This window comes from Protobothrops mucrosquamatus, unplaced genomic scaffold (assembly GCF_001527695.2).
Source record: "Protobothrops mucrosquamatus isolate PMUCROS unplaced genomic scaffold, P.Mucros_1.0 scaffold3967, whole genome shotgun sequence".
NCBI classification, from domain to species: Eukaryota; Metazoa; Chordata; class Lepidosauria; order Squamata; family Viperidae; genus Protobothrops; species Protobothrops mucrosquamatus.
Window position 1 is genome coordinate 18 of NW_015389908.1, and position 24,464 is coordinate 24,481.

Here is a 24,464-nt window from a genome sequence, read left to right on the forward strand (position 1 = left end):
CTTTCCTTTCCTTTCCTTCCCTTCCCTTCTTCCCTTTTGTCGGCTTAGTTTTAGCCTTGCAGAGGGGAAAGGTCCCCAGAGCGCTTTTGTAAAAATGAAAACCGGACTCACTCTGGCCTCAGGTTCCTCATCTCAAAAAATAGCAATACCTGAATGTGGGGTCCTTTGGTGCTCTCTGAGCTTGGTGGGTTTCTTGCAGATGTCTCATGACCCAACTACCGTGTTTCCCCCCAAATTAAGACCTATCCCGAAAATAAACTCTCGCTTGATTTTTACGCGCATGCCTAATATAAACCCTAGCCCCCCCAAATAAGCCCAAGTTAAGAGCCTGTGCAGCTGGCCGCCTGCCCATTCCATCTGGTTGTTCGCGGTGCTGCTGCCACGAGGTGAGGCGAGGCAGGTAGGGGAGGAGGTGGAGTTTATTTATTTATTTATTTATTTATTTATTTCTTAGACTTATATGCCGCCCTTCTCCCAACAAGACTCAGGGCGGCTTACAGCATATTAAAACAATACAATACAACATTATCCCCCAATAAAAACCAATTAAAAACAAATATTTCCCGCTGTATTAATTAAAATTTCAATTAAAATTGTCCCTATTTAAAATTCTCCCTAGGCCAGACCCGCTTGCTGGAAAAGCCATGTCTTGAGTTGCCCCCATGTGCCCCGCACCCGCTTACCTCAGGGTCCCTGCAGCCAGGCTTCCCACGCCCTGACACCTTGCCTCGCCTCGCGGTGGCGACATCGACCGCCCCGTCCAGCAGGAGCCCGCGTGGCTGCAGGAGGCCCACTTCTTCTGCAGCTACTCGCATGCGTCACCTCCAGCCTCCGTTCTTGGCTGCAGAGGCCTTTCCTGAAGGCCTCTGCCAGCGAAACAGAGGCCAGGGGCGACATGCATGAGTGGCGGCGAGCAGCCACGGAAGAAGAGGGACAGTGGCAGCCCCGTGGGCTCCTGCTGGATGGGGTTGTTGGTACTGCCGCCGCGAGGTGAGACAATGGGAAAAATAAGACATCCCCCCAAAATAAGACCTAATGCCTCTTTTGGAGGCAAAAAAATATATAAGGCCAGGTCTTATTTTCAGGGAAATGTGGTAGGTAACATCATCAGTGCTAGTGTGGGCTATGTGGAGAGGAGGAGGAAGAGGAGGAAGAGGAAGAGGACTGTAGGGTCCTTGGTGTTCTCTGAGCTTAATTGTTTTCTTGCAGACATTTCACGATCCAACTAGGTAACATCATCAGTGCTAGAAGGGAGTGGGGTTGCTTTCTGTTGATATAAAAGCCCAGTCTAGCACTGATGACATTACCTAGTTGGGTCGTGAAAGTTCTGCAAGAAAACAACCAAGCTCAGAGAGCACCAAGGACCCCACAGCCCTCCTCCTCCTCCTCTTCCTCCTCCTCCTCCTCCTCTCTGCAAACCCCACTCCCTTCTAGTACTGCTGATGTTACCTAGTGGGGTTATGAAATGTCTGTAAGAAAACAACCAAGCTCAGAGAGCATCAAGGACCCCACAGTTCTCCTCCTCCTCCTCCTCTTCCTCCTCCTCCTCTCTGAAAATCCTACTCCCTTCTAGTACTGATGATGTTACCTAGTTGGGTCATGAAATGTCTAAGAAAACAAGCAAGCTCATAAAGCATCAAGGACCCCACAGTTCTCCCCCTCCTCCTCCTCCTCCTCCTCCTCCTCCTCCTCCTCCTCCTTTTCCAGAAAAAAAAACATATCCAGAAAGATTTTCCACCCAGTTTCTCTGCCTACACCAGGAGTCTCCAGCCTTGGCCATTTGAAGATTTGGGGATTTCAACTCCCAGAATTCCTCAACCAGCAGGAGAGTTGAGGTCCGCAGGAGTTAAACTTTCCCATGGCCATTGGTGCCCACCTCTGTGCGGACCCGACGGGACCACTTCTTCCCAAATACTCATCTGCAAACCCCTTACTGTACCCCGAAACCCCCAGGCCTGCTGCCTTTGCTCCAGAGTACAAAACACGAGCACCGTTTTTTTTTCCTCCCTCTCCTTCCTGGCCTTTCTGCACACTCGCCATTTCTCTTTCTCTTTATCCACCTTTATCTTTCTCTTTATCCACTTTTCACTTTTTAAAACACAAAACAGCCGGAATGAGCAGCTGGGAAAGAATAAAGCAAGTCATTTTTCAAGCTGATGAAGGATATCCTAGCCAATAAGAGGCCCATAAATTAGGGGGGGAGCGAGGAAAGAGCGCTTGAAGCCAGCGTCTCCTGCAAATGGATGGGGCTTCGATCATTTCCCCCCCACCCCACCCCACCAGGTCCGTCTCTTTCCCTGTGGTCTTTCTGGAAGAAAAGAATGTATAAATTAAGGGCTTTTCTTTGTGATTGGAAGATGGCAGCTGCTCCTGTACTCATCCAGGGTCCGTTTAAGGAACTGGGCATCTTGCAAGCCGGACTTAGGGCACCGAGGGCCCTAAGGGAAATGATGCCCCTGAGTTGAGTCAGCTCCTGCAGGGGTTTCATGCCAAACCCACCAAAGTGGTGCCTTGCAAGGTTTTTATGGAATAGAATAGAATAACAGAGTTGGAAGGGACGTCAGAGGTCTTCCAAGTCCAACCCCCTACTCAGACAGGAAACCCTACACCAGTGGTGGCGAACCTATGGCACGGGTGCCAGAGGCGGCACTCAGAGCCCTCTCTGTGGACACGCGCACCGTTGCCCCAGTCCTGGGCCTTCAGCTGGGTTTTATAAAACCTTTTCGCTTTAGGCCTCCGCCGCCATGTGCAAAAAAAAAAAAAAAGGTTCAGTCAATCAGTCAATTTCAACTTCTTATGGGGAAAAAAAATCTTGCAAAGTTGGAATTGATTGATTGAACTTTTTAGTCCCACCCAGTCTGCCATTACCACCGCAGCCACGCCCACCCAATCGCCCATGCCCACCCGGCACCCGACAATACATACTGTAAGTGGGTTTTGGGTTGCAGTTTGGGCACTTGGTCTCTAAAAGGTTCGCCATCACTGCCCTACACCATTTCAGACAAATGGTTGTCCAATCTCTTCTAAAAAACCTCCAGTGTTGGAGCATTCACAGCTTCTGGAGGGAAGTTTTTTCCACTGATGAATTGTTCTCAATCAGGAAGTTTCTCCTTAGTCCCAGATTGCTTCTCTCCTTGATTAGTTTCCATCCGTTGTTTCTTGTCCTGCCTTCGGGTGCTTTGGAGAACAAGTTGACCCCCTCTTCTCTGTGGCAGCCCCTCAAATACTGGAAGACTGCTATCATGTCACCTCTAGTCCTTCTTTTCATTAAACTAGACATACCCAGTTCCAGCAACCCTTCTTCATATGTTTTCGCATCCAGAATCCTGATCATCTTTGTTGCTCTTCTCTGCCCTCTTTCTAGAGTCTCAACATTTTTTTTTTGAATTCTGGTGACCAGAACTGGATGCAGTATTCCAAGGGGAGTCTTACCAACAGAACAGAACAGAATAAAAGAGTTGGAAGGGACCTTGGAGGTCTTCTAGTCCAATCCCCTGCTCTGGCATAAAACCCTATACCATTTCAGAAAAATGATTGTCCAATCTCTTCTTAAAAGCCTCCAGGGTGGAGCACCCTCAACTTCTTATGGCAAGCCGTTCCACTGGTTGATTGTTCTGACTGTCAGGAAATTTCTCCTTAGTTCTAGGTTGCTTCTCTCCTTGATTAGCTTCCATCCGTTGCTTCTTGTCCTGCCTTCGGATGCTTTGGAGGTTAGGTTGAAGAAGGGGAGCCCCTCGGCCATAGCACCCCACTTGGCCTCTGCCGTTCCCAGCATGCTCTTTGCCCTCCGCCCTGGATCAGCTTCTAAACTGAAATCAATTCCAATAACCAGCCGGCATCGACAGATTTTCACCGCAGATCCAGGGCTAATTAACAGCCTCTTGAGTCACCCAGAGGAGAGCCGGGTGGCTTCCTCACTGCCCACTTTGGCACCTGCTCCTGCTCCGTCTGGAAGGACCGAGCTCCCACTGCAGTGCCCCTGGCCAGGCTGGAGGGGTTCTCCCTTGTGGGTGGCAAGTATTTTCCCTTTTGAGGGGTCCTTGGTGCTCTCGGAGTTTGGTGGTTTTCTGGGAGACCTTTCATGACCCAATTATGGAACATCATCAGTGCTAGAAAGGAGTGGGGTTTGCAGAGTGGAAGAAGAGGAAACCAGAAAGAGGAGGAGGAGGAAGAAGAAGAAGAGGAAGAAGAAGAAATAATAATAATAATAATAATAATAATAGTAATAGTAGTAGTAGTAGTAGTAGTAGTAATAATAATAATAATAATAATAATAATAATAATAATAATAATAATAATAATAATAATAATAATAATAATTGTGCGATGATCCATAATAATAATAATAATATAGAGAAAGTCATAGAAAATGATAAAGTTAAACTGCTCTGGGACTTCAGAATTCAAACAGACAAGCACCTGCAACATAACAATTGTCAATAAGAAAGACAAAAAAGTCTGGATAGTGGACGTGGCAGTGCCTGGAGACAGCAGAATAGATGTGAAAGAACTGGAGAAGATAACAAAATACAAAGACTACAAATAGAAATAGAAAGACTGTGGCAAAAGCAAGCAAGGGTGGTACCAATAGTAATAGGCGCCTTGGGTGCAATCCCAAAACAAGTGGAGTACCACTTGAACACTGTCATCGGCATTGACAAATTTGCCATTAGTCAATTGCAAATGGCGGCCTTACTAGGAACTGCTTCCATCCTGCGATGATATCTGTAATATACCATCAAACATCCACATCTGCCTATCCCAGGTCCTTGGTAAGGACTCGATAGGTAGACAAAAATGCCAAATCCAGTCTGAACATCTGGCTGACTGTGCGATGATCCATAATAATAATAATAATAATAATAATAATAATAATAATAATAATAATAATAATAATAATAATAATAATAATAATAATAATAATAATAGTATTGGGTCCTTGGTCCTTGGAACACCAAGGATCCCTCATTTCATCCATGAACTACAAATTTTCTCCTTTATTTTCCTCTTTTCCAATTTTGTAACCCCTCGACAAAGAATGGGAGTGGGAAGTCAGCCCTTCTTGACCTACCAGATATACCAGATCCTCTCCCTAAAGCCTCCACCGAGCAATGTGTTTAGAGGACTCCAGCCAGGTCTTTGCAAAGCCTTTTCTTTCTTTCTTTCTTTCTTTCTTTCTTTCTTTCTTTCTTTCTTTCTTTCTTTCTTTCTTTCTTTCTTTCTTTCTTTCCTTCCTTCGTTCCTTCTTTCTTTCTCTCCCTCCTTTTTCTTTCTCCTTCCTTCCTTCCCTTCCTTCCTTCCTTCCTTCCTTCCTTCCTTCCTTCCTTCTTTCCTTCTTTCTTTCTTTCTTTCTTTCTTTCTCCCTCCTTTCTCTTTCTTTCTTTTTCTTTCTTTCTTTCTTTCTTTTCTTTTTTCTTTTTCTCCTATTTCGATCAATGACTCTGAGCAACTTGTCATTCAAAAAATATGCCACAACACAAACAGTGGCAACAGTTTAAAAACAGTAAAAAGCATCTAAACTAAATTTACACAGTATTGCAGTGCTGGGGGGGGGGGTGTGGGCCTGATTTTTTAAAAAAAATAATTAAAAAGAAGTGCAGAGCATTAAGAAGAAAAAAACTCAGCACAAAATCATGGCCAGTTGGGGAATTTTGGGAGATGAAATCCGCCCATCTTCAAGTGGCCAAGATTAGAAACATTGACTTGGGTGGTGATTTCTTTTTTTAAAACCTTTTTCTGTGTGGTCCCCATTTTCCTCCCTCCCTCCCTCCCTCTCCCCAGGGACCCCCGTAAACCGGATCCCCATCATGGCCAAGCAAGTGCTGGATCTCTACACGCTCTATCGGCTGGTGACTGAGAAAGGGGGCCTGGTGGAAGTCATCAATAAGAAGATCTGGCGGGAGATCACCAAAGGCTTGAATCTGCCCACCTCCATCACCAGCGCAGCCTTCACGCTCCGCACACAGTAAGTCACTGTGGCCGGGATGGGTATGTGTGTGCGTGGAACATGGTTTAGAAATGTTGTGTTAGGATTGGCCCCTGCAGGAAACAAAAGTGGAGATTTTGAAGACCGAGGAGGCCTAGAACATAGAATGGTAGGGCTGGAAAGGATTTTGGAGATCTTCTGAACACAGAATACCGAAGAACAGAGTTGGAGGGGACCTTGGAGGTCTTCTAGTCCAACCCCCTGCTCAAGCAGGAAACACTATACTATTTCAGACAAATGATTGTCCAATCTCTTCTTAAAAGCCTCCAGTGTTGGAGCACCCACAACTTCTTATGGCAAGCCGTTCCACTGGTTAATTGTTCTCACTGTTAGGAAGTTTCTCTTTAATTCCAGGTTGTTTCTCTCCTTGATTAGCTTCCATCTGTTGCTTCTTCTCCTGCCTTCAGGTGCTTTGGAGAGTAGCTTGACCCCCTCTTCTTTGTGGTGGCCCCTCAAATACTGGAATATTGCTATCCTGTCACCTCTAGTCCTTCTTTTCTCTAGACTGGTTATACCCAATTCCTACAACTGTTCTTCATATGGTATGTTTTTATCTCCAGGCCTTTAATCATCTTTGTTGTTCTTCTCTGCAGAATGAGCTGTGACCAGAGATTTTAGAGAGAGATCTGGGAATGACCAGGCTACAGATGGGGAGGCTTAGAAAAGTGTAGGCCCCCTCTGCTTCTTTGCATGTGTTAAGTGACAAATGCAAAAGAGAGAGATGAGAGAGAAGGAGAGAGAGAAAGACAGACAGACAGAGAGAGAGAAAGACAGACAGAGAGGGAAAGAAAGAAAGACAGAGAGAGAGGGAGAGAGAGAAAGACAGAGGAGAGAGGGAGAAAGAGAGAGAGAAAGAGAAAGAGAGAGAGAGAAAGAAAGAAAGACAGAGAGGGAGAAAGAAAGAGAGAGACAAAGAGAGAGGGAGAGAGAGAGAAAGACAGAGAGAGAGAGAGAGAGAGAGAGAGAGAGAGAAAGAGAGTGAGAGAGAAAGACAGACAGAGAGGGAGGGAGAGAGACAGAGAGAGGGAGAAAGAGAGACAGAGACAGAGATAGACAGAGAAAGACAGAGAGAGAGGGAGAGAAAGACACAGAGAGAGAGGGAGAAAGAGAGAGAGAGAGAGAGAGAGAGAGAGAGAGAGAGAGAGAGAGAGAGAGAGAGAGAGAGAGAGAGAGAGAGAGAGAGAGAGAGAGAGAGAGAGAGAGAGAGAGAGAGAGAGAGAGAGAGAGAGAGAGAGAGAGAGAGAGAGAGAGAATGGGTTTGATTCATTTGATACTAATTGATACGATGCCCATTGTAGACTTCTAGAATGACCAGCAATAGAAAACCTTGAAACATTGTTTGATACAGGTCTCACTTTCAGTATGAACCCATCATTGGATGTTTTCAGGAAGACACTGGACAACCATTTGTCTGGAATGGTACAATGTCTCCTGCTTGAGCAGGGGGGGGGTTGGACTAGAACACCTCCAAAGTACCTTCCAACTCTATTATTCTGTTAATTAACCAGTGGAACGACTTGGCTCCAGAAGTGGTGGGTGGTCCATCCCTGGAGGTTTTCAAGAAGAGACTGGACAGCCCTTTGTCCGGAACGGTATCTAGTCCATCCCCATGCTCAAGGCAGGAGGCCCTGTAGTATAGGGTCTCCTGCCTTGAGCATGGGGATGGACTAGAAGACCTCCAAGGTCCCTTCCTGCTGTGGCGATGGAACGTTGTCTCTGCCAACCTCTCTGCTTCTCCTCGCAGATACATGAAGTACCTCTACCCTTACGAATGTGAGAAACGGGGGCTGAGCTCTCCCGGAGAGCTGCAAGCCGCCATCGACAGCAACCGTCGGGAAGGGAGGCGGCAGATGTTCGGGGCCACCCTGTTCAGCTACTCGCCAACAGGCACACCGGGCACTCTCGCCTCTCCCAAGGTCCCTCTGCCCGCCCTCGCCCTCGCCACCCACAACGGGAGCCAGATCGGGCAAGCCCACGCCGTCAAAAAAGGTGAGGGTCTCGGGCTGCTGGGGAGGGGGAAGGGGAAAGGGAGGGTTCCCGTGGGAGGGGGCAAAGGCAGAGCGAGGGGGAAAGGCCGAACCTCTGCAGGAAAATGCCTCCTTTTTTGGGGTACAGGTAGTTCCCCGATTTATTTGAGCCCCAACATTTCCGTTGCTAAGGGAGACATTTGCTAAGTGAGTTTGGCCCCGTTTGTACGACTTTTCTTGCCAGCGTTGTTACGTGGATCCCTTCAGCTGTTAAAATAGCAACACAGTTGTTGACTGTGCTTGTCAAATGGTCGCAAAAGGGGGGTCACGTGACCGCGCGACACAAATGCAGCCGTCATAAATAGGAGTCAGTTGTCCGAATTTTGTGTGACTGTGGGGATGCTGCAGCGGTTGTTTAAAGTGTGAGAAATGGTCATCGGTCACTTTTTTCAGTGGTGTTGTAACTTCGAGCGGTCACTAAACCAAACTGTCATACGTTGAGGACTACCTCTTGATTCCCCTGTCCTGACCTTCCCCCCAGTGACCGACATTTGGTGCGAAAATCTTGTGGGCCAAATCGCTTCTTTCTAAAGTGAACCCAAACTGAAAAAGGTACCTCAAAGGGAAGAAAAAGCCACCATTGACTGGTTTTGATCTGTTTTAATTGCGTTTCAGGCTGTTCCTTGTTAAAGGTTCGGCCCTGAATGCACCAGAATAAATAAATAAACTTGGAAAAGGACACGCTGGGCTTTTTCCCCCTTGCCCCCAGGGGTAGGCAACCTTGGCTCTTTTAAGACTCGTGGACTTCAACTCCCAGAATCCCTGAGCCAGCCATGCTGAGGGGAAAGGGAGAGGTTTCCAAGCTGAGCCATGCTGGCTCAGGAATTCTGGGAGTTGAAGTCCACGAGTCATAAAGCAGCCTAGGCCTAGGCCAGAAGTAGGCAACCTTGGCTCTTTTATGACTGGTGGACTTCAACTCCCAGAATTCCTGAGCCAGCCATGCTGAGGGGAAAGGGAGAGGTTTCCAAGCTGAGCCGTGCTGGCTCAGGAATTCTGGGAGTTGAAGTCCACGAGTCATAAAAGAGCCAAGGTTGCCTATCCCTGCCCTTGCCAAACCCATTTTTTCTTGCAGCCTTCAGAGAGTCAGGGGACTCCGAAGCTATAGTCTTCTCCTTTCTAGATGCAGTCCCCTTCCATGCTTGGTGGCTGGAAGTAGGTTATGGGAGCTGTAGTTCGATACTCTGGGAAGGGCCCATATCTCTTTTCTCAGCACAGCAGAATAACCGATAGAAGAGAATAACTGCAGCTCAGGGTGAACTCTGGTGCTCTCTGAGCTTGGTGGTTTTCTTGTAGATGTTTCATGACCCGACTAGGGAACATCATCAGTGCTAGAAGGGAGTGGGGTTTGCAGAGAAGAGGAGGAGGAGACAAGGAGAAGGAAGCTGAGGACGAGAATGATTGTGGGGTCCTCGGTGCTCTCTGAGCTTGGCTATTTTCTTGCAGACGTTTCATGACCCGACTAGGGAACATCATGAGTGCTAGAAGGGAGGGGGGTTGCTCTCTGTTCTTGTTTGGTTACTAACTCAAGTAAATAACAGCTAATCGTGGAACCACCAAGATCACTCCCACCAACACTGGTGGGCAAGCCACTAGTACATAAATAGAGAGATAGATGAATAGATGGATGATTGATTGATTGATTGATTGATAAATAACAGAATAACAGAGTTGGAAGGGAGCTTAGAGATCTTCTAGTCTAACCTCTGATTAAACAGGAAATTTTATACCAAATGATGATAGATAGAGATATAGATAGATAGAGATATACAATAGATAGATAGATAGATAGATAGATAGATAGATAGATAGATAGATAGATAGATAGATAGATAGATAGATAGATAGATAGATAGATATAAATAGAGCAATAGAAGATTTATATATGATAGATAATACTGTAGATAGTTATAGACAGATGGATAAATGATAGAAAGAAAGATAGATGGTGATAGATGACAGAATAGATGTATAGGATGGATGGATGAATGGATAGATATATAGATATGACAGATGATGATGATAGATGATGGATGGATAGAGAAAGAGGGAGATTAAATAGAGATAAATGATAGATAGATAGATAGATAGATAGATAGATAGATAGATGATAGATAGATAGATAGATAGATAGATAGATAGATAGATATAGATAGATAGATAGATAGATAGATATAGAGATAGAGATAGATAGATAGATAGATAGATAGGTAGATAGGTAGATAGGTAGATAGGTAGGTAGATGATAGATGAGATAGATAGATGATAGATGATAGATAGATTGATACATAGATAGATAGATATAGATAGATAGATAGATAGATAGATAGATAGATAGATAGAGATAGAGATAGAGATAGAGATAGAGATAGAGATAGATAGATAGATAGATAGATAGGTAGATAGGTAGATAGGTAGATAGGTAGGTAGATGATAGATAGATAGATAGATAGATAGATAGATAGATAGATAGATAGATAGATAGATAGATAGATAGATGATAGGTAGGTAGGTAGGTAGATAGATATGACAGCCATGACATTCTTAGAAAAGTCGCTGCACCTTTGTTGTCTTCTGTTAACTCCTCCTCCTCCTCCTCGCAGAAGAGAGCCTCCTGTCCCCCGGGGTGCCCAGCCGCATCGCTATACCTGTCAGCCTAGCCGGGCATCACCTGGTGGCAGCACAAGCCGCTGCATCTCAGGCAGCTGCCCTGGAGCAGTTGCGGGAGAAGCTGGAGACCAGCGAGCCCCCAGAGAAGAAGATGGCGCTGGTGGCTGAAGAGCAGCAGCGCCTGGTCCAGCAAGCTCTTCAGCAGAACCTCTTGGCCATGGCCTCCCAGTTCCCGGTCAACATCAAGGTCAACAGCCGTGGAGGTGGGTTCCTCGTCCATCACTTTCAGGGGCGGAAAACATCTCCATTGAGTTCTGCATTGGCCCAAGGGCATCTGGGAAGTGTAGTTGGGTGGGGGAGGCTGTGGAACCTATTCCCACCAGGCCGATTTCCATTCCCCAGTTCTTTGCACTCTCTGTGGGAATAATTTACGTGCCTCTCTGTAATTCAGGGATTGTTGGAGAGCAGCCATCCCAGTTGGGCAGAAGGTTCAAGCAGGGAATTAGCCTAGGTTTGCTACACAAACACAAGAGGGCAAGACCATCTGATACATAAACACAAGAGGGCAAGACCTGAATATTTTTGAGTCTTAATCTGGTCTTTCCCAGGCGCAAGCTGCCAGTCTGGGGAGATTCCTGCGTTATAGGCAGAAAACAATAAAGTAGCTGATTTGAACTCTAAGCAGGTCACAACATGACCTGATTTGATTTTATTTCATCATTGTCATTAAGCTAATTGTTGTTAAGCGAAGCACAGGGACATTAAGTGAATCAACTCTCCTGTATGGGCGTGGGAACTTTTTTGGCAGAAACCAGCAAAAGAAATCTTGCAAATCGCGGTCACGTGACCACGAGATGCTGCAACCAGTTGTAAAAAACGAGCTGGTTTCCCAGTGCCCAAAATGCAGTCATATGATCACAGGGTGTGTATGCAACAACAGTTGTAACTTCGGGGACAGGTGGTAAGTAATGTTTGGGGTGGTGGTGTGGGGTCTGCTGTAACTTTGAATGGTCATTAAAGAATGGTCATTAAACAAGGACTACTTGTAGGAGGCCAGCCTCTACTATTTCGGGCAATGGACATCAGAGCAATTACCCCTATCCGAGTCAACCTGCACTTGAGCTTTGCTTGCCACAAAATGTTTGGGCTTTGGGTTCAGCCAGGGCAGGAGCGCGTAGCTGCTAGTGGGTGCACACGCATTCGTGGAACATGACAACTCGCCACAGCCAGCTTGCTGTAGCCAACTCACCCCTGCCAGTTCGCCTTGGCCAACTCACCGTGGCAAAATTCAGCAATTTTATTTCAGGATTCAAAATAATTTTAAAAATAATTTTTAATTTTTGTCATTCACATTTCGTTTTGTCCCTCCTCTGGCATCCTTTCTTTAATGATTCTATTTCATCATTTCTTCGATATTAAGTAACTTTTGTCCTGTGGCTGTGGCGAATTGGCTGTGGCAAATTGTCCTGTGGCAAGTTAACTGTGGTGACTTGGCTGTGGTGAAGTAGTGGTGAGTTGGCTGTGGTGAGTTGGCTGTGGCAAATTGTCCCATGGCAAATTGGCTGTGGTGAGTTGGCTGTGGTGAATTGGCTGTGGTGAGTTGGCTGTGGTGAATTGGCTGTGCTGAGCTGGCTGTGGCAAATTGTCCCATGGTGAGTTGGCTGTAGTGAGTTGGCTGTGGTGAGTTGACTGGTGAATTGGCTATGGTGAATTGGCTGTGGCAAATTGTCCTGTGGTGAGTTGGCTATAGTGAATTGGCTGTGGTGAGTTGACTGTGGTGAATTGGCTGTGGCGAATTGGCTGTGGTGAGTTGGCTGTGGCAAATTGTCCCATGGTGAGTTGGCTGTGGTGAATTGGCTGTGGTGAGTTGACTGTGGTGAATTGGCTGTGGCAAATTGTCCTGTGGTGAGTTGGCTGTGGTCAGTTGGGTGTGGTGAATTGGCTATGGCAAATTGTCCTGTGGTGAGTTGGCTGTGGTGAATTGGCTTGGTGAGTTGGCTGTAGTGAGTTGGCTGAGGTGAATTGGCTGTGGCAAATTGTCCTGTGGTGAGTTAGCTGTAGTGAATTGGCTGTGGTGAATTGACTGTGGCAAATTGTCCTGTGGTGAGTTGGGTGTGGTGAATTGGCTGAAGTGAATTGGCTGTGGTGAGTTGGCTATGGAGAGTTGGCTGTGGGGAATTGTCACGCGTGGCAAGTTGGCTGTGATGAGCTGTCCTAGACCGCTCACCTTCTTCCTCTGTTGCTCTGCCTCCCTCACTCCCTTTTGCTGTTTTCTTCCAGATGACAGGCAGGAGACTGCATTGAATCTGTCCACCAACAGCATTAGCAGCATCAACATGTCAATAGAAATAAATGGAGTTGTCTACACAGGTAAAGAGCTCCCCCCCCTCACACCTTTGTGTGAGCACAGGCTGCAAATTCAGAGGTTGCAAAACAGCAGCAGCTGCCGACATTTGCCTCCAGCCTGGGGTTTTTCTGATCATCAGTGCAGGATACTGGGATAGGTAGTACCTGAGGAATTGCTAGTTTTGAAAGAGGAGGCTCTAAGAAAGAGATTTGGGGGGGGTGGGATCGCTTTTGGGGCAAGCAGATTCCGGGATCAACCCATTTTCTGGCATAGCAACAAACCAGGGTTTCCCAGCCTCTGCAAGTTTAAGATGTGTGGCTGGCTGGGGAATTCTGGGAGTTGAACTCCAGACACCTTGAAGATTGCCAGAGTTGCTAGCTGGGAATCATGGGTTGCCTCCATGGCCCGTTGGTTTAGTTTGTGGGCCCTATATTGTGTGAAAAGGGATACATTCCATAACCAGGTTAATTAAGACAGGATAAATAGGAGCCAGTTTAGTGTAGCACATAAGGCCCTCAGGTTAAGCTCTTTAGCTTAAAAAAACAGGCGATTGTGACCTTGGCCAGCCATTTTCTCTCTACCCTAGGAAGGAGGCAATGGCAAACTGCTTCTGAAAAACCTTGGCAAGAAAGCTACAGGTCCCAGCCAGTATTTGAGAATTAAATGGAACCAATAAAGGAGAATATTTGTAGCTTAGGGCTGAAATAGAGACTCCTCGGTGCTGTCTGAGCTTGGTTGTTTTCTTGCAGACATTTCATTACCCAACTAGGCAACATCATCAGTGCTAGAAGGGAGGGAGAGAAGGAGGAGGAGGAGGACTGTGGGTTCCTTGGTGCTCTCTAAGCTTGTTTGTTTTCTTGCAGACACAATTAGGTAACAGTTTCATGATCCAATTAGGTAAGAGTGCTAGAAGGGATTGGGATTTGAAGAGAGGAGGAGGAGGAGGACTGAGGGGTGCTTGGTACCCACTGAGCTTGATAGCTTTCTTGCAGATGTTTCATTACCCAAACTAAGTAACATCATCAGTGCTAGAAGGGAGGGGGATTTTAGAGGGGGAGGAGGGGAGGGGGAGGAGGAGGGGGGATTGTGAGGTCCTTGGTACTCTCAGAGCTTGGTTATTTTCTGCAGATGTTTCATTTATTTATTTATTTATTTATTTATTTATTTATTTTAATTTATATCCCGCCCTTCTCCCGACGGGACTCAGGGTGGCTCACAACATATTTAAAACAAAGGCATATATACAATCCCCCCCTGTAAAACCGAATTAAACCAGGTTTTAAAGTTGTGTTATTTCGAATTCCTTAAAATGAACCCAGTATAAAATCCTCCCTAGGCCAGGTCCGCTTGCTGGAAAAGCCATGTCTTGAGGGCGCGACGGAAGGTAAGGAGATCCGGAATCGTCCGGATCTCAGGGGGTAGTTCGTTCCAGAGGGCAGGGGCACCCACAGAGAAGGCCCTCCCCCTGGGGGTCGCCAGCCGACATTGCTTGGCCGACGGCACCCTGAGGAGACCCACTCTGTGGGAGCGTACCGGTCTATGGGAGGGAATCTGCGGCAGAAGGCGGTCTCGGAGATAACCGGGTCCTATGCCATGAAGCGCTTTAANTCCAGAGCTTGGAAAGGGACTTCGGGGCAGGGCGAATGGCAGGTTGGAGAGACATTGTGGCAGTGAGGAGGACATGGGGTTGAGACGAAGGTGGTAGAGAGGAAGCTGATTAATCTGTGGAACGACTTGCCTCCAGAAGTTGTGGGTGCTCCATCACGGGAGGTTTTCAAGAAGAGATTAGACAACCGTTTGTCTGAAACGGTGTAGAGTCTCCTGCTCAAGCAGTGGGTTGGACTAGAAGACCTCCAAGGTCCCTTCCAACTCTGGATTTGTATTAATCAGTGGAATGGCTTGCCTCCAGAAGTTGTGGGTGCTCCATCACGGGAGGTTCTCAAGAAAAGATTGGGCAACTCTGTGGTTTTGTTATTGTGGAGCCATGGTGGAGCTAGTGAACCATGGTTATGGCTTCTCCTGCATTGATTTCCTTGGTTGAGGTTGGATGCCGGACACCAGTTGGGTTCCTCCAAGGACTTGATGGTGGTTAGGAGTCTTCAACTGGAACAGGGTTGTCCTCTCCACCATTCCCTGCCCAGGCATATAACCATGCTCTTAACATGCTCCTTCTGTTTCCCAGTCTTCACCACTACAGAGTCCTACCCCAGTCCTAATTTTGTACACTCATCAATTCCTCTTTGCACACTCACCCCTGGGAGCTATGGCTCAGCTCAACAGAGGTCGGGAGTGGTTGTCAGTCCTAACCAAACCAAAGATCTTGGGGAAGGTGCAGCTGTGTGAGTGTGATAGCGGGTGTTTCAATCTCATGGTGCATTGGTTCTGGTGACAGCTGCACAGGACTCCTATCTAAAGCATCTTAGATAAAACCAGCATGGTGGGAAAATTGTAGGAAGATCAGCAGGACATATGAATGTGAGGTTTATGGGATGGACCAAGGCAAGGAGGAAGCTTGTTTAAAAAGAGATCCAACCTAGAAGTAAGGAGGAAAGTGGAAAAATTAATTAGTGGAATAACTTGCCTCTCGGAGTTGGGGTGCTTCACTGGAGATCTTGAACACCCTCCAGAAAACCCATCCCAAACCCAACAGATTGGACAACTATTTAACCAGTACAGTATAAGGTTTCCTGCTTGAGCAGGAAGTTGGACTAGAAGACCTCCAAGGTCCCTTCCAGCCTATGACTCTGGGAAGGTGGAAGGTTTGAAGTGAAGGTCGAAAGGTGTGTCTGAAATGGTAGAGGGTCTCCTGCTTGGGCAGGGGGTTGGATTAGAAGACCTCCAAGGTCCCTTCTGGGAAGGTGGAAGGTTTGAGGTGAAGGTCGGAAGGTTGGAAGGTTTGTCTGAAATGGTAGAGGGTCTCCTGCTTGGGCAGGGGGTTGGATTAGAAGACCTCCAAGGTTGCTTCCAACTCTGTCATTCTGTTTTCTGTATTCAGAAGATCTCCAAAATCCTTCCCAGCCCTGTTCTTCTAATGTGGGGAGACTTCATGAGTAGGACAGGCCAGTCAAGAGAGGATTGGGGTGTGGAGAGCAGGTCTGAGGGTTAGATTGCACTTGCTCCCATGAAAGCTGCCTTCTCCTGTCTCAGAGCTGCGGTGAGGACACCTGTGGCTCCACAACGCCCATTCTCTTCCTTGCCCCAACCCAACCCCCTCTTCCTTCCCACGTTCCTCCCTTCCCGCGTTGCCTCCCTACGGACACAAGCAAAACCACCCATCTCTTCGGTTGCACTTTCATTACATTGCTTTGAGGGAACGGGTTGGGTGGGGACAACCTCTTGTGGTGTGGAGGCAGCCCTTGGGTTGAGGGTGGGAAGTGGATTGTGTCTCCTTGGGATTCACTGGGCTCTGGGGGTGGGGTGGGGACGGGTGGGTGGGGTGGGGAGTTCCTTTTGTGCTAGTGCAGAATGTCAATGTACCAAAGAAGGGAGTGACTTCATCTACCTCATGTTCTTTCAGATGTGCCAAGCTGGGAGAGGAAGGGGGCTCCTGGGCTCTGGGACTTGGGGACCCAACCCACAGCTGGCGGTGCTGCCATGGAGAGTGCAGAACAGCTGCGCCAGCTGCAGCCAATCCACCCCGTGGCGGTTGGGTTGAGGTCCTCTCTTCCTATCTCAAAACTCTCCTCCCCTAGCAATTGGAAACAATCATGTGCTTGACCAAAGACAACGGCCTTCGCCGGGCCTCCCTTGCACAACCGCCTGCCATGTTCAAATATTGGTGGTCTGACCTCTGGGCACAGCCGAGGGACGATGCGCGGCTACATCAAAGGGACCGCTGGCAGACCCGTCTCTGGAGATGAACATTGACTGAGACTGCAGTGGACGCTTTGTGGACTTCTGGGTTTTAAGCCCTTGTACCAAAGATTGGACTCACTGGGCACTTGGCTTTCCTGTGGGAGGAAAAGAGGAAGGAGAAGGAAGAAGCTGATGGTCTTTTCTCCACCCCTCTGGGTCCTTCCAGCTTTCTCCGTTTCTTCCTTTTCAGGGTTCAGCTGGTGGAGTTAACTTTTTCCACCCTGGTGTATTTCCTGCATCATCCTCCTCTCCTTCTCTCTCTCTCTCTCTCTCTCTCTCTCTCTCTCTCTCTCTCTCTCTCTCTCTCTCTCNTCCAGAGCTTGGAAAGGGACTTCGGGGCAGGGCGAATGGCAGGTTGGAGAGACATTGTGGCAGTGAGGAGGACATGGGGTTGAGACGAAGGTGGTAGAGAGGAAGCTGATTAATCTGTGGAACGACTTGCCTCCAGAAGTTGTGGGTGCTCCATCACGGGAGGTTTTCAAGAAGAGATTAGACAACCGTTTGTCTGAAATGGTGTAGAGTCTCCTGCTCAAGCAATGGGTTGGACTAGAAGACCTCCAAGGTCCCTTCCAACTCTGGATTTGTATTAATCAGCGGAACGGCTTGCCTCCAGAAGTTGTGGGTGCTCCATCACGGGAGGTTCTCAAGAAAAGATTGGGCAACTCTGTGGTTTTGTTATTGTGGAGCCATGGTGGAGCTAGTGAACTATGGTTATGGCTTCTCCTCCATTGATTTCCGATTGAGGTTGGATGCCGGACACCAGTTGGGTTCCTCCAAGGACTTGATGGTGGTTGGGAGTCTTCAACTGGAACAGGGTTGTCCTCTCCACCATTCCCTGCCCAGGCATATGACCGTGCTCTTAACATGCTCCCTCTGTTTCCCAGTCTTCACCACTACAGAGTCCTACCCCAGTCCTAATTTTGTGCACTCACCAATTCCTCTTTGCACACTCACCCCTGGGAGCTATGGCTCAGCTCAACAGAGGTCGGGAGTGGTTGTCAGTCCTAACCAAACCAAAGATCTTGGGGAAGGTGCAGCTGTGTGAGTGTGATAGCGGGTGTTTAAATCTCATGGTGCATTGGTTCTGGTGACAGCTGCACGGGACTCCTATCTAAAGCATCTTAGATAAAACCAGCATGATGGGAAAATTGTAGGAAGATCAGCAGGACATATGAATGTGAGGTTCATGGGATGGACCAAGGCAAGGAGGAAGCTTGTTTAAAAAGAGATCCAACCTAGAAGTAAGGAGAAATTTCCTGACAGTGGAAAAAATAATCAGTGGAATAACTTGCCTCTCAGAGTTGGGGTGCTCCATCACTGGAGATCTTGAAAACCCTCCAGAAAACCTACCCCAAACCCAACAGATTGGACAACTATTTAACCAGTACAGTATAAGGTTTCCTGCTTGAGCAAGAAGTTGGAGTAGAAGACCTCCAAGGTCCCTTCCAGCCTATGACTCTGGGAAGGTGGAAGGTTTGAGGTGAAGGTCGAAAGGTTGGAAGGTTTATCTGAAATGGTAGAGGGTCTCCTGCTTGGGCAGAAGGTTGGATTAGAAGACCTCCAAGGTCCCTTCTGGGAAGGTGGAAGATTTGAGGTGAAGGTTGGAAGGTTTGTCTGAAATGGTAGAAGGTCTCCTGCTTGGGCAGGGGGTTGGATTAGAAGACCTCCAAGGTCTCTTCTGGGAAGGTGGAAGGTTTGAGGTGAAGGTCGAAAGGTTGGAAGGTTTATCTGAAATGGTAGAGAGTCTCCTGCTTGGGCAGAAGGTTGGATTAGAAGACCTCCAAGGTCCCTTCTGGGAAGGTGGAAGATTTGAGGTGAAGGTCGAAAGGTTGGAAGGTTTGTCTGAAATGGTAGAAGGTCTCCTGCTTGGGCAGCGGGTTGGATTAGAAGACCTCCAAGGTCTCTTCTGGGAAGGTGGAAGGTTTGAGGTGAAGGTCGAAAGGTTGGAAGGTTTATCTGAAATGGTAGAGGGTCTCCTGCTTGGGCAGAAGGTTGGATTAGAAGACCTCCAAGGTCCCTTCTGGGAAGGTGGAAGATTTGAGGTGAAGGTCGAAAGGTTGGAAGGTTTGTCTGAAATGGTAGAAGGTCTCCTGCTTGGGCAGGGGGTTGGATTAGAAGACCTCCAAGGTCTCTTCTGGGAAGGTGGAAGGTTTGAGGGGAAGGTCGGAAGGTTGGAAGGTTTGTCTGAAATGGTAGAGGGTCTCCTGCTTGGGTAGGGGGTTGGATTAGAAGACCTCCAAGGTCCCTTCTGGCAAGGTGGAAGGTTTGAGGTGAAGGTTGGAAGGTTGGAAGGTTTGTCTGAAATGGTAGAAGGTCTCCTGCTTGAGCAGGGGGTTGGATTAGAAGACCTCCAAGGTTGCTTCCAACTCTGTCATTCTGTTTTCTGTATTCAGAAGATCTCCAAAATCCTTCCCAGCCCTGTTCTTCTAATATGGGGAGACTTCATGAGTAGGACAGGCCAGTCAAGAGAGGATTGGGGTACGGAGAGCAGGTCTGAGGGTTAGATTGCACTTGCTCCCATGAAAGCTGCCTTCTCCTGTCTTAGAGCTGCGGTGAGGACACCTGTGGCTCCATAACGCCCATTCTCTTCCTTGCCCCAACCCCCTCGTCCTTCCCATGTTCCTCCCTTCCCGCGTTGCCTCCCTACGGACACAAGCAAAACCACCCATCTCTTCAGTTGCACTTTCATTACATTGCTTTGAGGGAACGGGTTGGGTGGGGACAACCTCTTGCGGTGTGGAGGCAGCCCTTGGGTTGGGGGTGGGGAGTGGATTGTGTCTCCTTGGGATTCACTGGGCTCTGGGGGTGGGATGGGGTGGGGACGGGGGGGTGGGGAGTTCCTTTTGTGCTAGTGCAGAATGTCAATGTACCAAAGAAGGGAGTGACTTCATCTACCTCATGTTCTTTCAGATGTGCCAAGGTGGGAGAGGAAGGGGGCTCCTGGGCTCCGGGACTTGGGGACCCAACCCACAGCTGGCGGTGCTGCCATGGAGAGTGCAGAACAGCTGCGCCAGCTGCAGCCAATCCACCCCGTGGCGGTTGGGTTGAGGTTCTCTCTTCCTATCTCAAAACTTTCCTCCCCTAGCAATTGGAAACAATCATGTGCTTGACCAAAGACAACGGCCTTCGCCGGGCCTCCCTTGCACAACCGCCTGCCGTGTTCAAATATTGGCGGTCTGACCTCTGGGCACAGCCGAGGGACGATGCGCGGCTACATCAAAGGGACCGCTGGCAGACTCGTCTCTGGAGATGAACATTGACTGAGACTGCAGTGGACGCTTTGTGGACTTCTGGGTTTTAAGCCCTTGTACCAAAGATTGGACTCACTGGGCACTTGGCTTTCCTGTGGGAGGAAAAGAGGAAGGAGAAGGAAGAAGCTGATGGTCTTTTCTCCACCCCTCTGGGTCCTTCCAGCTTTCTCCATTTCTTCCTTTTCAGGGTTCAGCTGGTGGAGTTAACTTTTCCACCCTGGTGTATTTCCTGCATCCTCCTCTCCTTCTCTCTCTCTCTCACTCTCTCTCTCTCTCTCTCTTGCCCTCCCTCCCTTTCTCTCCTTCTCTCTCCTTCCTTCTCTTTCCCTCCCTCTCACCCTCCTCCCTCAATCTCTGTCTCCCTCCCTCTGTCTCCCTCCTTCTTTCCCTCCCTCTCTCTCCCTTTCCCTCCCTCTCACCGTCTCTCTCCTCTCCTTCTCTCTTCCCTCTATCTCTCTCCTCCCTCTCCCTCCCTCCCTTCTCTCCCTTTCTCTGCTTCTTCCTCCATCTCTCCCTCTCTCCACCTCTCTCCCTCTCCCTCTCTCCGTCCCTCCCTCCCTCTTCCTCTCTTCCTTTCTCTCTCTCCCTCTCTCCCCCCTCTCTTTCTCCCTCCCTCCCTCGCTCTCCCTCGTTCTTCTTCTCTTCCTCCCTCCCCCCGAGCTTCAATCCTTTTGTTATTCTCCCCTGCTTATTGGGTTCTCTCCACGTTTCTCCCCAACTTTCTTGTAGGTTTCGGAGTCAATCCAGGCACTGAGGGGGAAGCTGGATTGTGGCACTCAGGGGAATGAATGCGAGTATCAATGAGGATGAAAATAAAAATGAAACTAATTTTAAAAGAGGAACTAGTTGCAAGAGACTTTGATTTCTTCCCTTCCATTGGTCTGAACCGGGCGTAAAAATTGCTGCTCACCTTGAGAATGGAGGTTGCCTTGAAGATAATACAGGTAAGTCCTTGACTTATGACCACATCTGATAACAGAATTTCCACCATGAAGCAAGGTGGCTGTTAAGCAAGTGGCACCCAATTTTGCAGCCTTTTTTTGACCCTGTTCTAAAGTGAGTCATATGGTCACTGAATGAATCTGGTTTCCCCCGTTGACTTTGCTTGTCGGAAGCTGACTGGGAAGGTCAAAAATGGCGGTCACATAGATACGAGCCGGTTGCCAAGCGCCCACATTTTGATCACGTGACCATGGGGATGTTGTGACAGCTGTAAGTGTCAAAAGCCACTTTTTTCAAAGCCCTTTATAACTTTGAGCAGCTGCTAAAAGGATTGTCGTAAATTGAGGACTGCCTATATTCAGAAACTGCTCCAGAAATGAAGTAGAACCATCCTGTGATGACCCAGGGCAGAGCACAGAGGCAATGCAGTCAGCTGGCAATTCAAACAGTTCTTTTATTGCTCCAAATTTTCCCCAAATGCTCCCACATTTGCTGGCAAGCCTCCAACAAAACAACACACACACCCCTTCAGCCGACTCTGGCTGAAAGTAGACTCAAATATAGTCTGATTAGCATAAGAAAGTACTCAAGGCCATAGAGATAACAAGGAAGGAAACATAAATTTAAGGAATCTGTTTGAATCCTAGCTTGCGGGAGCAGTTTTCAAAAGAGAGAATCCGAAATACTGTCCAAGGTCTTTAAACATTCAAGTAACGTGGTCAGTCAATCCAATAGTTCGAGTTTCCAGGTTTCCAAACAGAAGTCACACAACAAGAGATCAGCAACAATACATAACACAATACACTCCAAGGAATCAGCGTTTGTTCCTGACAAATGCCCCTCCCCATAGCGTCTCCTTAAATCTCTCTCTCCAGGTGTTCCTTGTGGAGAAGGGCGGGACGCTCTCCTCCTGAGTAGTTGAGCCTGCCTGCCTTGTTCCCTCCTTCTCTCCATTCTCCGTGCTCTAGGATCAGGTGGGGGTGGCCCTTGCTCATCACCTGAACTCTGCCTCTCCTGTTCCTCCTGTTCCAATCCTGAAGGGCCCTGGCCTGCCTCGGCCTGCTCTTCTCCACATTCCTCTGAAGCCACAGACACCTCTCCTCCGACCTCCATAGGGTCCCGTTCCAGTTCCATTTTCCTCAGCAGATTCAGGCTCCGACGGAGGCATGACACATCCTGAATCCCTGGGAAAGGAGACGATACACACTGGAAGCTCAGACGGGGCGCCTCCCTGACTCCAAAGCGGGATGAGAGGGATGGTGAGAAACGCTATCAGACTTGCAAGAATCTAACAATCGCCTACCCCACTCAGGTAGTCCTCGACTTACAATAGTTCATTTAGTGACAGTTCATAGTTACAATGGCAATGGAAGAAGTGACTTAAGACCGTTTGCCAGACTTACAACTGTTGCAACATCCCCAGGGTCACGTGATCAAAATTCAGGCGCTTGGCAATAATACACACTTGGTTAGAAAAAATGTTAGAGAAACACATAGACCAGGAGTAGGCAACCTTGGCTCTTTTATGACTCGTGGACTTCAACTCCCAGAATTCCTGAGCCAGCACGGCTCAGCTTGGAAACCTCTCCCTTTCCCCTCAGCGTGGCTGGCTCAGGAATTCTGGGAGTTGAAGTCCAGGAGTCATAAAAGAGGCAAGGTTGCCTACCCCTGACATAAACCTGATTTTTTTTTAATTAGGTATAATGCCAGAAAAACCTGATAAGCAAAGTACATATTTGATTCTACGTGTGACAACAGCGGAAAGAATTATATTTCCACAATATTGGAAGAACGGAGAAATACCACCAGAAGAAGAAATAAAAAAAAAAAATTAGACTGTGCGGAAATGGACAGACTTACTTTAAGGTTGAAAGAAAAAGAAGAAACAGAATATTTTCAAACTTGGGACCTATTTTATCAATGGTTAACGCAGTGTTTCTCAACCTTGACAATTTTAAGGCATGTGGATTTCAACTCCCAGAATTCTACAGCCAGCAATGCTGGCTGTGGAATTCTGGGAGCTGAAGTCCACATGCCTTAAAATTGTCAAGGTTGAGAAACACTGGGTTAGAGAAAGGTTTAGGGATTAGGAATTTAATTTGTATTAGTGAATAAGATACTCAGACAACATGTTTTTGTTGAATAATTATTATTGAATTCTCTTTAAAAAAAATAATAAAATTTAAAAATAAATAAAGTCAGGCGCTTGGTCACTGACTCGCAATTTGTGACGGTTGCAGTGTCCTGAGATCACGTGATCTCCATTTGCGACCTTCTAAGAAGCAGAGTCAAGAGGGAAGAAGCCAGATTCATTTAACAACCCCTTTACAAATTTAAGAACGGCAGTGATTTGCTTCACAGCTGTGGCAAGAAAAGTGGTAAAACGGGGCAAAATTCACTTAACAAGTGTCTCACTTAGCAACGGAAATTCCGGGCTCAGTTGTGGTCATAAATTGAGGACTACCTGTAGTTCTAACTTTCCTCTGGTGTTGCTTTTCATGGTGTGGTCTACTTCCCAGGGCTGAGAGTCTGTTTTTCCCAGACTGCAGTTGGATTCTGGGAAATCCATAACTGGGAAGCATGTTCGGATCCCACTGTTGGGATGGTATATTCCCATGAGCTGTGGCCCAAGGCCTATGCCTTATTGCAATTATAATTACAAGCTAATAGCACTCACCCAGTTCAAGGGACTCCTGACTGGGAGGTTTATAATCTAGTCTAGTTCCCATCCAGAAGTTATTCCATCTTATGAAAGGTTGACCTATTCTTCAAAGCATCTCAATGCAGGACAAGAAGCAACGGATGGAAACTAATCAAGGAGAGAAGCAACCTGGAACTAAGGAGGAAATTCCTGACAGTGAGAATAATTAATTGGTGGAAGGGTTTGCCTCCAGAAGTTGTGGGTGTTCCAACACTGGTCCCTTCCAGCTCTATTCTGAACTGAATTGAAATCCCAGCATTTGGAGATTTAGGTACAACAATGAGGATAAACCTGAAACCATTCCTGAAATTCCTGTGGGCAGTGATAAGAGATGGACAGTCCCTGAGATAGAAAATGGGTAGCCAATGGAAGGGGCAATATCTTATGAGGAGTCTCGCGTATGTAGACACATCGCTCCATTTTAGAAAGAATTTGTGCAGTGGCTTTACAGAAATGGGTTCCAAAAAGCATTCCTTAGAAAAAGTGATGCTCACCCGAGCAAAACAATGCGCCAGGCTAACAAAGGGCTAATTAAAATATGAAAACATATACAGCTTTCTATTAAAAAAACCCCACATCCACTCAAAGTACATCATGCACAACTCTTTACTGGCTGGCTATGAACTTTCCGGTGGCCTTCTTCAAGACAAAAGTCTCACAATTTGTAGCTAGTGTAAAAACTGCAAGTAGGTTGGCATACACAAGCTTGGAGAAGCCACAGAGGAAGGCATAAGGGTTCAAACCAATA

The 24,464-nt window shown here is 47.5% G+C and overlaps 1 protein-coding gene across 1 annotated transcript; it reads left to right on the top strand.

The window, feature by feature from the left end:
- Positions 1–895: 895 nt before the first annotated feature.
- On the top strand, positions 896–20,861 carry LOC107298437 (AT-rich interactive domain-containing protein 3A-like). The gene is made up of 6 exons (XM_015827817.1): positions 896–974; positions 5,782–5,965; positions 7,731–7,981; positions 10,617–10,883; positions 12,901–12,990; positions 20,803–20,861. The coding sequence occupies exons 1-6, from the start codon at positions 896–898 to the stop codon at positions 20,859–20,861; spliced, it is 930 nt and encodes a 309-aa protein (XP_015683303.1).
- The last annotated feature ends 3,603 nt before the right edge of the window (positions 20,862–24,464 follow it).